This window comes from Ranitomeya variabilis, chromosome 3 (assembly GCF_051348905.1).
Source record: "Ranitomeya variabilis isolate aRanVar5 chromosome 3, aRanVar5.hap1, whole genome shotgun sequence".
In the NCBI taxonomy this organism is placed as follows: domain Eukaryota; kingdom Metazoa; phylum Chordata; class Amphibia; order Anura; family Dendrobatidae; genus Ranitomeya; species Ranitomeya variabilis.
Window position 1 is genome coordinate 614,641,545 of NC_135234.1, and position 16,537 is coordinate 614,658,081.

At 42.2% G+C, this 16,537-nt stretch overlaps 2 protein-coding genes across 2 annotated transcripts in view; one reads left to right on the plus strand and one right to left on the minus strand.

The window, feature by feature from the left end:
- GTF2F2 (general transcription factor IIF subunit 2) overlaps positions 1-16,537 on the plus strand; it is a 298,375-nt gene that overhangs the window by 100,794 nt on the left and 181,044 nt on the right. The window lies entirely within an intron of this gene.
- KCTD4 (potassium channel tetramerization domain containing 4) lies at positions 3,106-7,658 on the minus strand. The gene has a single exon (XM_077297360.1). The coding sequence runs from the start codon at positions 7,519-7,521 to the stop codon at positions 6,748-6,750; it is 774 nt and encodes a 257-aa protein (XP_077153475.1). The 5' UTR covers positions 7,522-7,658; the 3' UTR covers positions 3,106-6,747.

Here is a 16,537-nt window from a genome sequence, read left to right on the forward strand (position 1 = left end):
AGGACACAGGACTGCATAGATTGGAAGTCCGAGAGCTCAGTGCTACAGTATATTTGCATGGAATACCTTGTTACATAGTTCAGCTCCAGCATCTGCCAGATCCCTTTTTTTTTTTTTTTTTTGCTGTAACTCGTTTTGTAAAAAGTGCATCGTCTGTTCTCCAGCCTTTTATGTAACGTTCCAAGTCCAATTTACAGTTCTTTGATGTCCTCTCCAGCACAAGGGAAGATCTTGTATCAGCCCATTGACGCTGTACAGTTCTGTCAGTTCCCTCTGTAGACGTACGGCTAGGTTGGGAATATCTCCGTGTCCATTAGGCTTTGGATCTGTAGTCGGCGTGTCTTCCTTCGGGACTTCATCATTGTCTGTTTTGCAGTTCGTAAATATATATCTCACAGTAAATATATATGCAGTTATGAGAAAACTTCACAGTACGATTTGTAAACATTGTTAATATTTTAGAAGCTGTTGAGAGCGCTAAAATCCCATTGTACCCATATGGCACATAAAGCTGGTGTAGTTACGCACCAGATGTGCTCTCATACTTTACTATCCGAGTGCGCTCCTCCAAAGAAAATCTCTGTTGCACAGACCTACCAGGTTGCATACGTATAATGGCCATGTGGGGACGGTTTGTACGACCAAGTATTCATTTCTAATACCTTATTTATGTGCTGATACCTAAAATCTCGGCCTATGCTAGTGATGAGAGAGCGTGCTCGGATAACATCTTATCCAAGTATGTTCGGGTGTTGTCCAAGTATCTGGGCGCGCTTGTTTATTATGTTCGAGTCCATGCCGCTGCATGATTTTTGGATGTTAGACAGCCGCAACACTGGCGGGGATTGCCTGTTAGCTGCAACACGTGTGTTCAGGTTGTCTAACAGCTGCAGGGACTCGAGCATAATATACGAGCACTACTAGGTACTTGGATAACACCCGAGCGTGCTCGGATAAGACATTATCTCAGTACATTCGCTCATCATTAACGATATCGAAAACCACGTGAATGCGGAGTATTGTGAAAATGTGGACCCCTCCTAGGATACAGATCATAATAAATATTTTCCTCAATTGTGACGAATGTTGCCTTTAAATACATGCCTAACAGATTACTGTAATAATGCTAATATGATAATAATCTACAGGACATTGCATATATATATTCCGGATGGATCACCGCCGTCTGCTGCAGGAAAACCTATCCTCCGAGATTCTCGGAATTGGAGCCGTTAGTTCAATGTTTGTATTAAATCTTGATTCGTGTGTCAAGCCTGAGTCCTCTGGGAACGGCCGCTGCTCTCCTGACAATCTTATTGCCATAAGTAAAGCGTGCTGCGTGTATATTAGTTTCTTATTGTGATTGCCTGCTTTCCAGAGCCGCTTGTGCCGGCCCGCTGTCACAGGCAGCAATAGTGTGAATTGTTATCTGGAGCTGTCACCAGGAAAGCAGAAGACAGTGTTACTGGGAAAAATGACTCTGTCAGGTCTGAGTATCTTTCTCCAAATTCTGTGCGCAGGATTAATGTACGTGTAAGTGCTGTTGTAAATCTCTTATATGGAGCATACGGAAACGTTGATTAAGATGGACCTGTGATGCCTTACAATATATCAAAGTCGTGTTTGCATGGCAGGGATTTACAACACTTATGACTTGCAACTGATTTTGCTGGTATCAAAATAAGGTTTTCCATCACCTACCTGCAGTATTAATGTCCCTGCATTGTTTTATGTGGCGAAATGCTAAAACCCAATACAAATATAACGGTTATGAAGTCATTTAGGTTATTTGGCAGTAAAGACCTGTATACACTGTAGAGTTTTGCTCATGCTCTTGTACATTCTTCATTTCACTCAATCTCCTTCAATATGGCATCAACTGGAGCTGACTCCTCTTACCATATGGACCTTGAAAGGATGGTCCAGATTTTTTAAAATATTTTTCCTAAGTCATCAACTGAAAGCTCCATCTCCATTAAGACTGTATTTTGATGTTGTTGAGGTTGTCAGGTTTACAGCTCTGTACCTGTCTGCATCATCCTGTGCCTGTCTGCATCATCCTGTGCCTGTCTGCATCATCCTGTGCCTGTCTGCATCATCCTGTGCCTGTCTGCATCATCCTGTGCCTGTCTGCATCATCCTGTGCCTATCTGCATCATCCTGTGCCTCTCTGCATCATCCTGTGCCCCTCTGCATCATCCTGTGCGCATCATCCTGTGCCTCTCTACATCATCCTGTGCCTCTCTGCATCATCCTGTGCCTCTCTACATCATCCTGTGCCCCTCTGCATCATCCTGTGCGCATCATCCTGTGCCTCTCTACATCATCCTGTGCCTCTCTGCATCATCCTGTGCCTCTCTGCATCATCCTGTGCCCCTCTGCATCATCCTGTGCGCATCATCCTGTGCCTCTCTACATCATCCTGTGCCTCTCTGCATCATCCTGTGCCTCTCTACATCATCCTGTGCCCCTCTGCATCATCCTGTGCGCATCATCCTGTGCCTCTCTACATCATCCTGTGCCTCTCTGCATCATCCTGTGCCTCTCTCCATCATCCTGTGCCTCTCTCCATCATCCTGTGCCTGTCTGCATCATCCTGTGCCTGTCTGCATCATCCTGTGCCTGTCTGCATCATTCTGTGCCTGTCTGCATCATTCTGTGCCTCTCTGCATCATTCTGTGCCTCTCTGCATCATTCTGTGCCTGTCTGCATCATTCTGTGCCTGTCTGCATCATTCTGTGCCTCTCTGCATCATCCCGTGCCTGTCTGCATCATTCTGTGCCTCTCTGCATCATCCCGTGCCTGTCTGCATCATCGTGTGCATCCACCCAACAAGTTTCAAAGGAATAATAAATACCGCCAAAAACGAGCAACAACAATAATCTCTTTACAAGAGACACACTCTAAAATGAATGAGCAGACCAACGTGAGAAAACAGAGTGCTAAAATAGGTCTCATATAAAATAGCATTTTATTTCAATATCTTAAAAGAATAATATAAATGAACAATCCTAAATAAGGCACAAACGGAGCACTCATGAAAAAAGGTGGTGCCAGCATACATGTAAATAAACTTAGCAGAGAATTGTTTCATATATGTATTTTACAGCAGCGCCTATCCATATTATGGACCCATACACCCCCCTGACAAAGCCTTGGGTGAAACGTGCTTAGGGGCTGGCGGGCCAGCACATGTACTCTACCCCGCTACATTCCCATACCATCTTTAATGTAAATATTAGACTTTGAACTATCTTCTAGCCTAAAATTGTTTAGCAATAGTCATTGTTCCCTTTTTTCTTGTGACTAGGGGTATTTTGTTAGAGGCCATAATATGGATAGGCGCTGCTGTAAAATACATAAATGAAACAATTCTCTGCTAAATTTATTTACATGTATGCTGGTACCACCTTTTTCAGGAGTGCTCTGTTTGTGTCCTGTGCCTGTTCATTTATATTATTCTTTTAAGATATTGAAATAAGTTTTAAAGCAAGTATACCATGCTATTGACTTTTTGTTGATGATGATACAAATCTTGTTAGGGAACTCCTGAGCTCCTCAGAAAGGTAGATTTAATAACTTCTTATCAGGCATGGTTCAAAGTACGAGCAGCGGCTTAATGCAGCTGCCTACATCTACCACTGACTTTTATTATAGGACAGAAGTATACCTTTAATAGGCTTTTTTTGTCAGATATCCACAGGAAGGGTGATAACCTCTGGATTGGTGGGGTGCAATGGCTGTGACTTGCACGGATTTTCAGAACTGAATTTTTATCACTGACTGGGCATTTTCTTCACCATTCGAATTGAGTGTCGATGTATATGCCTGACTGCTGCTCCATTCATTCTCTTTGGGTTTACTGGAAGAAGCCAGCACTTGGCAGCCCCATAGGGAATGAATAGAGCAGCGGTCGAATATGCATTCTGCTGCTCCATGCGCCATTCTACTGAGCAGTGACGCTCCCAGCTGTTCAATTCCCCTCCACTTACAATCAATAAATCATTTGTAGCTTGTTTTCAGCAGAGATCCCTGTTAATGCATAGATCCCCCGCCCCAGGACACTTTTGGCCTATACCTGTACGTTAGAAATCTGTCAGTATTATATGTGCCTGCACGTTTTTTTTATACTGGCATTGGTACATCTGTTATGGAGCACATTGCCTGAAATATACTTATGAGTGGAGCCACCATGCTTCTGACTGGTGGTCACTCTGCAGCATAGGAAATCCCTTTTGCTATCAATGGCCTTTCATTGCATTCGCTGGCTCCTCGAGATGTATGATGATGACCTAGAAGAGTAATAAGTCGGCAACATTTTTTTTCTTAAAGTAGGAAGTATGTACGTTCAGGGAAGACAAAGCCCACCCAGTTATATGACTTAAATAATGATTACATAAATATATAATATCTTAAAATACAGTAATGTTTTTTGTCTTGTTCTACTTATTGGAAGACTTTGTTATCCTGGTCTTAGATATTCGATATTTTGGCCTATAGCCACCAGATTTTTCCCCATGGGTGCTGGTGGAGGAGATAGTTCAAGGTTGTGAATTGATCCTTTTCATTGTGTACTAGAAGAAACTTTTGATCAATGAGCTTCTTTTGTTCACATGTAACAAAACATGAAGCATCCATGAGAATGACCTGACCATACCTAATAGGGGTTAGTATATGGTGTACCTTAATGGTGGAGATTACTTGTATAATACACTAATAGAGAGAGAGACATGCTCCCTTTCACTTGGCACAGACAGTTTTTGTTTCAGACTTCACCATTCATAAGTTTAGACAAGATGCAATTGCTATATCATGCAGGTTAAAATAGATCTGTGAGTAGACATCAGGTGTCCGAGTTCTCCACGTAAGGATTCTCATATTTTTGTCCTCAGGAGCAAGAATCCACAGTCTTAATGCACTTTTAAAGCCTATAGGTTCTAACCCTAATGAACTTTTATCAAATTTACACATATTCTTATATAAATTACGGTTAGACTGGAATTAAACATAATATACCCCCCAAGTCCACCTGGTACTCTGGCTGGAGACTACCAAGGGTTAAGCTGGGAAAGGAAATTCTTGGGGTGTCTACACCAGTTTCTCGTGAAAATGACTTCCGACACCTATGTGTATATGATTTGGTATGTAGTGGAAGATTGTGCCAATTATCACAACAGACTAGCCAAACAAGATTTGTGTTGGACTTTTCTGTTTGGTGGCACCTTGTGGTAGATTAATTGGTTAAGTAACATTAACATAGTAGGTAAAGTACTGTACATCCTCACCAAGAGGATTTGTGCTTGTAATTTTTATTTTTTTTTGTAATACCCCCATTTTTCCTTTCCGTTGCTGTCACAAATTAGTTAGGAGCTAAATGCAAAACCTCTTATAAACATTTTAGATGAAACCGCTCGTTCATTTACTGATCACTCTGATGTCATTGTAAATGCATTATAAATTTAAACATTTTACCACTTACAGACGTTCCTTCAAAAAGTGCAAAACTTGGTATTAGTCATGTTTACACTAGAATACGAAAATACAAACTTTTACAAATGTATATGACTTTTCATACTCATCCATGAAATAGTACAAAATGTTGCCACGAGTATATTCAACTGTTGGAACCAGAAACTCCGCCGTTTCAACTGGTTTACTTGTTCATTAATGGTCAACTGCACTATTCCATGATTTAGGTTTGGTGTAGAGGGAACATTTGGGACATCAGATGAGTGGCTTAACGATAGTTTAACAGAACACCAAATCTTGCAACTTGCCATTTGAATCCAGACAAACCATACCAGGATGGGAAGATTTCACCATAGTAATAACATTCTGCTACTCCCCATAATGGCACTAGGCACATTTTTCGGAATACAGTTTTAGCATTAAAACCTATTGAAATGGTGCAATGATAGGTCAGGTAAAGTAATAGTTGGTCCTGATGGATTCAGTCATTATGACTAAATTGGCTTTTCATATAAACTCCATCTAAAACTACTGATTGCCTCCATGTGAGCATTTTTTACTACTTGGTACTTCCAGCCGTGCCAATTTCTTCTTATTCTACATCTAGTTAAATTCTTGAGCCCTCGTACCTCATGTAACCTTCCATAAGTATAGTGAAAATGTGGAAAGTAGCAGTCACATTTTAGGACCCTGGAAATCCACTCTTAGAAAACGACTCTAAAATGAATCCTCTCTAGAAAAGCATCACGGTGTTCAATGTCTGGAATGGTTTTCGAAGAAAAAGAAATGGGCGTGAAATGAAAATGTTCCCTAAGTTAAACACATTTTGATATGTCTGGCTATACCGCAAAATCACGTAAATTGTAGATTGGAAGGATATATATAACCTCCAGCCAATTCTCGTTGAATCGGAGGCTTTGTGCTTTATAGACATGCTTGATATCCAAGAAGAGAGCTGTTGTGTTTACCCCAGCCGAAAAAAGAGAATGAGATTCTGTTACTCATACAAGTGCACACAGCGTCTCAGCAAGATTGTCTGGGTGAAGAACGGAGACTTAACTCCTTAATCGACAATAGCCATGTTCCTGTAAGCACGAGTCTGTGCCGTGTACATGAAGCAGAGGGTTTACTGCAGGCTTGAATACTGTCCATTGTCTCCTGAGTATCGGTCGGCATCAGTTCTCCTTTTCTTGCAGGGTATGTCTCCTTATGCCAGACTGCTGCTGGATAATGAAGCTTAGCTGCGTGCTTGGATCTCTTTGTTTAGCCAAAGAGTATTTACTTGATAAAATGAAGAGCATCACTCTGCACAATTGACCCTTTCGAGCAATCTAGGCTTGTTAGGAGTCTGAAGCCACACTTGAGTGCCATCATGATGGCTTCAAATTTGAGAGTTTCTAGGGTACAGACAAAGGTATTGTCTTCCTTCAGCACAAGCCGGGTCCCATTTTCTGATTTGATAAAATATTTAAATTGGATAACAGTGGAAGAAATGCAAAACTCCTCAGGAAATCCATCCAGTCTGCTTTTAGAAACCAGAACAATGCGAGCTTTAATTTTGGCTATAAAGTCAGAAGCATTACAGAAGATCCTCAGCCCCTGAGACCGGTCATGGTTATCTGTGATTTCCAGAAAAGTGGTTTCCCTGGCCGCCTGCTGCTCCTTCTCCCACCTTGCTCTTATGGCTTCATTCAGTGGCTTGAGCTTGAAGAAATCTGCTTCCTGTGCCAAAAGGTGATTTTCTTGGAAACCCTCAGGTAGTAAGAGTTCTCCATTCCGGAGAAAGTTTAGAACATGCCTAAATATTAGCCCATCCCTGTCAATGAAGAAGTGTCCATCTGAATCAATGGGGCAAAAAATCCTCCTGTTCACCACACCTTCAAGATAAGAGTCTGGGTATTTGGATAGGGTCTGCTTTTGTGTGATGTATAGGTATCCCCCAACGTTAAGAGTAACTAGAGCCGTCTTGCAGTTTGTGCTTTGGTCTCCGTCTTCCGAATTGTGGTGTTTGTCATCACACTCCTTCTCCCTTCTGTTGGTTCTGCGCTCCATTCTGAGCAACTGTGTGTTACGTTTGCTATCTGGCCTTGGTCTTGTTTGGTTTCAAAGAAAAATAAGAGCGTCGTATTCAGTTCTGCCACGATGATGGAATGAAAATGTTGCCAGCATTGCATGAGCTGTCAGCTCGGTTTTGCAGTAGGTGGCGTATGAGCTATGCAAACAGCAAGATATCAGCCACACAGCTGGGAAAAGGCATTTGCATTTAACTGTGTAAGGGATTGGCTCCATTGACTCTTCTCCTCCACTCTCTAGTGCTGAACTTCTCTGACAGACGGTATTAGTATGATCTGTAGTGGTTCTGGGACAAGGCTAAAATATTCTTAAAACAGCCATGTTGAAAAAATGCATACAAATAGATTGCCTTTCCTAGAGTATGTGTGCTATCCTAGCATTATGTGTAAAAGCATTTTTATTCAGTTCTTAGGTGTACCAGTGCAAAATGTGTTTTAGGACCTCTTCCAGAAGGGTTTCAGAACAAAATAAAATATCAACATGCATTGTGCAGAGAGAGGATGTACATTAAAAATGTTATTGTGGTGCTGTGCTCGCCAGAAAAATCAATTTAGCAACACTTTTATGCCTCAAAGAAAGACTCAAAAGTACTCTAGGAGTGATACCTTTTATTAGAGGGATATTATTACAAAAGAAAAAAGCCCCCCTGGTTCTCCTCCTACCTCTCTAACCGGTCCTTCACTGTGTGTTTTACCGACTCTTACTCCTCTCCTCGTCCCTTTACTATCGGGGTTCCTCGGGGCTCAGTCTTAAGCCCCGTCCTCTTCTTTCTTTACACGGCCCCTATTGGACAAACAATCAGTAGATTTGGGTTTCGGTATCCTCTCTAGGCTGACGACACCCAATTATACACTTCTTCCTCAAACATCACTCCCACTCTAATGTAAAATACCAATGATTGTCCGCTATCTCCAACATCACGTCCACTATCCTTCTGAAATAGAATCTCTCCAAAACTGAGCTGCTTCTGTTTCCACCCTCTGCTAACCTAACTCTACCTGACATTAAAATTACCTTGGAGGGTTCAACTATAACCTCCTCTGCCTTGGGGTTATATTTTACACAGAAATTTCCTTTATTCCCTGTATCCAATCCACTCACTAATGTCGCCTGCCTCTTTAAAACATCTTCAGAACCTGACCATTTCTAACTTTTAAAACTACTAAAACTCTTAGGGTACGGTCACACTCAGCAACTTTCCAACGATCACGACCAGCGATACGACCTGGCCGTGATCGTTGGAAAGTCGTTGTGTGGTCGCTGGAGAGCTGTCACACAGACAGCACTCTCCAGCGACCAACGATGCCGAAGTCCCCGGGTAACCAGGGTAAACATCGGGTTACTAAGCGCAGGGCCGCGCTTATTAACCCGATGTTTACCCTGGTTACCATTGTAAATGTAAAAAAAAAAAACCACATACTTACATTCCGGTGCCTGTCCCGTCCCCGGGCGTCCGCTTCCCTGCACTCCTCCTGCATCCTGTGTAAGCGCGGCCGTAAAGCAGAGCGGTGACGTCACCGCTGTGCTCTGATGTACGGCCGGCCGGCGCTGACACAGGATGCAGGAGGAGTGCAGGGAAGCGGACGCCCGGGGACGTGACAGGCACCGGAATGTAAGTATGTAGTGTTTTTTTTTTTTTTTACATTTACAATGGTAACCAGGGTAAACATCGGGTTACTAAGTGCGGCCCTGCGCTTAGTAACCCGATATTTACCCTGGTTACCAGTGAAGACATCGCTGCATCGGCATCACACACGCCGATGCAGCGATGTCAGCGGGTGATCAAGCGACGAAATAAAGTTTCAAACGATCTGCTACGACGTACGATTCTCAGCGCGGGTCCCTGATCGCAGTAGCGTGTCAGACACAGCGAGATCGTAACTATATCTCTGGAACGTCACTGATCGTGCCGTCGTAGCGACCAAAGTGCCACTGTGAGACGGTACCCTAACATCCTCCATAATTCAAACCTCGCACCTTCGTCTCCCAGACTTTTCCCGTGCCGCGCCAGTTTTCTGGAATGGACTACCCCAGATGATCCGACTTTTTCCTGGCCCCCACATTTTTAAGTGTGCTTTAAAATCACATCTCTTTAAACAAGCCTATCACCTCAACTCACTAACCTACCTCTCCCATTACCTCCTTCTAAATATTATTCAGAACCTGCTCCCACCTATTCATCTGTCTCCACACCCTCCATGCACATCAGAGCTGCGCTCGATAATTGCCCTTAAACATATGTGCAATTACGGTATGTTTGCAAGCTTTTCGAGCACCGAACACCTTCCTCATGCCTCTAGCGGCTCATTCATCCAATAAGAAAAATGAATAAGTGGTCAGGACATAAAATATTGTGATTGAATTAAAATTACCTTTATCATAAATATAAGTGGGTACATGGTGGCAAAGAGAGCGCACACCCATAGAAAAATGCTGACAGTGATAAAAATATATACAATACAATTCTGCTAATGGACCCACACTCTAGAAGAGATGGCTAGAATAATACAATAATCTGTATAACACTGCTGCAGAAAAATCTTTTGCAAATGCTCATGCCGTCACTATAGCCAGTGCTAGGTAACCACAGTTAGTATGGAAAATAAAAGCTATAACTTAATTGTTTACTAGGGGCAACATTTTATGTGATATATATACATTTATTTATACAATTTTTGCAATACAGTGTGGCAAAGTAGTTCTAAGCATTCCTTTACTCCATCCGGCCCTAAGGCATATAATGTCCACAATCTGGCATATGGATAGTGTTATTTCTGCATACATTTCAGACCACCAGGGTCTAGGAAGCTGTGGACTTAGTGTTGATAGTTGACATGGAAAATGCCTCAATGTTGTAGGTGGACTTCATGAATAACTTCTCTTTTACTCTTGATGCCTCCTAAGCAATCTTGAAGAGTCAAAGCCAGTTACTTTTTCAATGCTCTATTGTGCAGCAGAAATGCATATAATATACTAGATGGTGGCCCGATTCTAACGCATCGGGTATTCTAGAATATGCATATCCACGTAGTATATTGCCCAGCCACATAGTATATTGCCCAGCCACATAGTATATTGCCCAGTTACATAGTATACAGCACAGAGCCACGTAGTATACATCACAGACACGTAGTATACAGCACAGACACGTAGTATATTGCCCAGCCACGTAGTATATTGCCCAGCCACGTAGTATATTGCCCAGCCACGTAGTATATTGCCCAGCCACGTAGTATATTGCCCAGTCACCTAGTATATTGGCCAGTCAGGTAGTATGCACCATATCCCTGTTAAAAAAAAAAAAAAAAAAAAAAAGAAGAATTCAAATAAAAAATAGTTATATACTCACCCTCCGTTGGTCCCGGATCGAAGCTGCCGTTTACCGATGCTCCTCGCGCGCTCCTGTCTGAAGAGTGCATTGCGGTCTCGCGAGATGATGACGTAGCGGTCTTGCGAGACCGCACGTCATCATCTCTCGAGACCGCAATGCATGAAGCCGTCACCGGGGCGTCGCGAGGAGCGTCGGTAAACGGCCGCTTCGATCCGGGGGCCGACGGACGGTGAGTATATAACTATTTTTTTTTTTAATTATTATTTTTAACATTAGATCTTTTTACTATTCATGCTGCATAGGCAGCATGAATAGTAAAAATTTGGTCACACAAGGTTAATAGCAGCATTAACCGAGTGCGTTACACCACGGTCAACGCTGCCATTAACCCTGTGTGAGCGCTGACTGGAGGGGAGTACGGAGCGGGCACTGACTGCGGGGAGTAAGGAGCGGCCATTTTTCCGCCGGACAGTGCCCGTTGCTGATTGGTCGTGGCTGTTTTGCCATGACCAATCAGCGAATTGGATTTCCATGACAGACAGAGGCCGCGACCAAAGAATATCCGTGACAGACAGACAGACGGAAGTGACCCTTAGACAATTATATATATATATATAGATGCCAAAATGTTGCTGCTGTGTGTATTTGTGCTCCACATTGAAGCATGAAAAATTTATCTGGCTTTGCCTTGGACTCTTTTGTGCATCAAACTTTTATGGTGGATCAAGATAGAACCCACTACCATGCTTTCAGGTTGTGCATGTGATACCTAGTTAGTTACACCTAAGCAACCTGAGAAGCCATGTGCCTAGCTAGACCAAAAAGAATAGTCAGTAGGGTATTGGGTTAGCTGACAGTTGGACGTGACCTCTGTCGTGACAATTTATAGCTGAAGCGGTTCTGTTAATTCTGCCATAAAGGCATGTGGTTATCATTACCTCCTCCTCAACCAGACGTTTTCAATGAGATTTCCTGAGGGATTTTCTCCACATCTGTGATCATCCAGGATGTGTTGCTTAGGAGTAGTGTGGTTGGAATAATTATCCTAGGATGTGATTGTGTTCTGTTCTGTTTATCCAACTTAGGCCATGCACAAAAAATATCTTCAAACACACGCTCTAGTGTTGGATCATACATGAAGGCTGCAACTATGAGCGAAGACCTACAAATGTAAATATGAAGTCAAGTCTCTTAGGAGCCCAATTTTTTATTCTTTTCTGTTTGAAGATGGGCTGTTCAGATGGAAGAGAGTTTCTTGCTGTCATGTAGTTCAATGAGGGCTCACATATTCAGCCTACGCATTTCAACGCTATTGGTGTTTTCTCCAAGTCATAAAAAAAGTCAAAGGGATTACATGTCCAGAGTTTGCAAATGAAATGTCGAATTTCAAGCTTTCAAAACCCCCTATGCCCTTGTAAACCCTGTATGACTTGAAAAAGACGCTGGTACGGTGTTGAAACTGGTCGTATCACTAATGGAACCCTAATTGAACTACTTTGCAGGAAGAGACTCTTTTCCATCCACGCAACATATCTTCGAAGTCCTTTTATTCACCATGCTGAGAACTTTTACCTGCCCCCGCCCCCCCATCCATGAGGAAGCAGCAAGTGAATTCCCAAACAGGGGCACTATGGAGCCAATTTACTTTTTTTTCTCTCCCAACCAAACCCCTAATGCGTGACCCCAACGGAGACCGAAAGAGTGTCCTGTTGATGTCAACTGCTTGGTGTGCATCCATGAATAGGAAGTAAAAATTAGACCCCACCACCTTCCATGTAGGTAGCAGAGGTGACTCGGAGGTATGGCTCTAGGGAGAAATGGCTCCTGTATTGGCAGTGTAAAAGGAATCTTCAGTTCTTGATACATGGCATTTTTGTATCCGCTTAGAAAGAATATTACTGAGTTTACCTTTAGTGGATCAGAAAATGAAAATCTAGAGACATCTTTATATAATAATGGCTACTTAGGAGAATGTTCAAAGTTGCATTTTGTTTTATTTCTTAACACTTGGATGAGTAGCAGAGAAGGAATTATCAGAGGCTTTTACATTGTGGAGCGTCTGATGTATTCCTTAGTGGAAGATAAAAGCTTACGCTTAGCAAAAGCTTTAACTTAAAGCACAGTTTCTCATAGAAACGAGAAGTCACGCATTTCACAGCATCTTTGTTAAATCTCACAATTAAGGTATTCAGCTTTCATTTCTTGTAAATGTGTTTCTGGCTCATTCTTCAGCACACCAGAATAAATTGTATACAAAAAATTGTGTATGTATTGTATATGTGTGTGTGTGTATGTGTGTATAATATATATATATATATATATATATATATATATATATATATATATATATATATATATATATATATATATATATATATATATATATAATTGTATGTATTCGGGCCCCTTTTAAATTTTTCATTCTTTGTTTCATTGCAGCCATTTGGTGAATTCAGAAAGTAAATTTTTTCCTCATTAATGTACACTCTAAACTCCACCTTGACTGAAAAAAACAGAAATATAGTATTTTTTGCATATTTATTAAAAAAGAAAAACTGAAATATCACATGGTCGTAAGAATGGTCACAGAGTTGTTCTGAAGCCACTCCTTTGTTATTTTAGCTGTGTGCTTAGGGTTATTGTCTTCTTGGAAGGTGAACTTTCGGCCAAGTCTGAGATCCAGAGCACTCTGGATGAGGTTTTCTTCCAGGATATCTCTGCATTTGGCCGCATTCATGTTTCCTTCAATGGCAACTAGTCATCCTGTCCCTGCAACTGAAAAACAACCCCATAGCATGATGCTGCCACCACCATGTTTCATTGTTGGGATTGTATTGGGCAGGTGTTGAGCAGTGCCTGGTTTTCTCCACACACACCGCTTAGAATTATCACCAAAAAGGTCTATCTTTATCTCCTCAGACCATAGAATCTTTTTTTCTCATAGTCTGGGAGCCCTTTAGGTGTGTTTTTTTTTTTTTTTTTAGCAAACTCTATGCGGGCTTTCATATGTCTTACACTGAGGAGAGGCTTCCGTCGGGCCACTCTGCCATATAGGCCCGACTGGTGGAGGGCTGCAGTGATAGTTGACTTTGTGGAACTTTCTGGAGCTCAGCCACAGTAAGGGTATGTGCACACGTTCAGTTGTTTTCGCATTTTTTTCTCGATAAAAACGCTATAAAAACTCATTAATAATGCATACATTATGCATCCTATCATTTAGAATGCATTCCGCATGTTTTGTGCACATGGTGCGTTTTTTTCCGCGAAAAAAACGCATCGCGGTAAAAAAGCAGCATGTTCATTAATTTTGCGGATTTTCCGCGTTTTTCCCGCAATTCTATGCATTTGGAAAAAAAACGCACAAAAAACGCGTCAAAAACGCATGAAAAAACGTGAAAAAAACGCATGCGGTTTTCTGGCAGAAATGTCCGGTTTTTGTCAGGAAAATTTCTGCAAGAAATCCTGACGTGTGCACATACCCTAAGACTGGGGGTTCTTCTTTACCTCTCTCACCAAGGCTCTTCTCCCATGATTGCTCAGTTTGGCTGAACAGCCAGGTCTAGAAAGACTTCCGGTGGTCCCAAACTTCTTCCATTTAAGGATTATGGAGGCCACTGTGCTCTTAGGAACCTTGAGTACTGCAGAAATCCCATTGTAACCTTGGCCAGATCTTTGCCTTGCCACAATTCTGTCTCTGAGCTCCTTGGCCATTTCCTTTAGGCTATGTGCACACGTCAGGATTTCTAGCAGAAATTTTCCTGACAAAAACCGGACATTTCTGCCAGAAATCCGCATGCGTTTTTTTCGCGTTTTTGACGCGTTTTTGTGTGGTTTTTCCCAAATGCATAGAATTGCAGGAAGAATGCGGGAAAATCCGCAAAATTAATGAACATGCTGCTTTTTTACCGCGATGTGTTTTTTTCGCGTTTTTGACGCGTTTTTGTGTGGTTTTTCCCAAATGCATAGAATTGCGGGAAAAACGCGGAAAATCCGCAAAATTAATGAACATGCTGCTTTTTTACCGCGATGCGTTTTTTTTGCGTTTTTGACGCGTTTTTGTGTGGTTTTTCCCAAATGCATAGAATTGCGGGAAAAACGCGGAAAATCCGCAAAATTAATGAACATGCTGCTTTTTTACCGCGATGCGTTTTTTTTCGCGGAAAAAAACGCACCATGTGCACAAAACATGCAGAATGCATTCTAAATGATAGGATGCATAATGTATGCGTTTTTAATGAGTTTTTATAGCGTTTTTATTGCGAAAAAACGCGAAAAATACGCAAAAAAACCTGAACGTGTGCATATACCCTCAACCTCATGATTCTCATTTGGTCTTCCATGCACTGTGAGCTGTGAGGTCTTATATAGACAGGTGTGTGCCTTTCCAAATTAAGTCCTATCAGTTTAATTAAACACAGCTGGACTTCAATGAAGGAGTAGAACCATCTCAAGGAGGATCACAAAGAAATGGACAGCTTGTGACTTAGGGTATGTTTCCACGGTCAGGAATCGCTGCTTGTTTGACGCTGCGCAGAGCTGCAGCGTCAAACAAGCAGCGTCCAGATGTTCCAGCATAGTGGAGGGGATTTTATGAAATCCCGTCTCCACTATGCGTGTAAACCCGCACGCGGCGGCCCTGCGACTCCTGACATGCTGCGCGTCTTTAAAGATCGCAGCATGTCCGTACACCTTGCGGGGACGCAGCGTCCCCGCAAGGCATATCACAGGGCGCTATGGGACAGAGCGATCATCCCGGATGTGAAGAGTTAACACATCCGGCATGATCGCGTCCCAGAAAGGGGGCGGGGCTTAGCGCCGAGCGGCTTCGCCGCCAGCCATCCTGACCGTGGAAACATACCCTTAAATATGAGTGTCTGAGCAAAGGGTCTGAATAATTATGACCAAGTGATATTTCAGTTTTTCTTTTTTATGAAATGTCTTTTTTTTTTTTAGGCATATTGCCGTGCAGAGTGTACATTAATTTGAAAAATAGTGATCTTTTTTGAATTTACCAAATGGCTGCAATGATATATAATATTTATTTATGGTGAATGACGTGGCAGGTCCCTCTTGTTAAAGATAAAATATAAGTTTAATGCTTCACAGACGTGTTCGGTGGCAGCTGCCATGACAACAAACAACATTTCCGTAGTTCATTTGCTTGTAGCTTGTAGTCCTGCTTTGTGCACCCACAGTCCATTTGTCCATGTTATTTCATTTTAATGCCGAGCTGGCGGGTGCAGTAGTAGCTTATCCTTCACTTGGGCTTCCGCACTTGTTTCCCTTGCAATGTTGCGTGAAAACAGCACATGTTTTGCACTCTTCATTTAAGGGGATGGTCAAGCTAAAAACATTAGACTTTGTGTTTGAGTCTCAAATCAGTCTTGGCCAAATCAAGTCAGACTGCCAGCACAGTGAGAGGTCAGGTAAAGATGAGCAGATACATTTGAGTAGAATTGAATCCCACAAACTCCAGTTTCGCCACAATGCAGATTTTTTGGTAATATTCTTCCATGTGGATTCAGCAACATCGTAACTAACGGCTTTCATTTTTCTGAGCCATGAGGGGCTATCAAAAGGTTAAAAAATTCTCACCTCCTCGTTCACCTCTAATGCCCCTCTGGTCCTCATTATCACTTGTCCAGTCCAAATTGGATCTTCTGA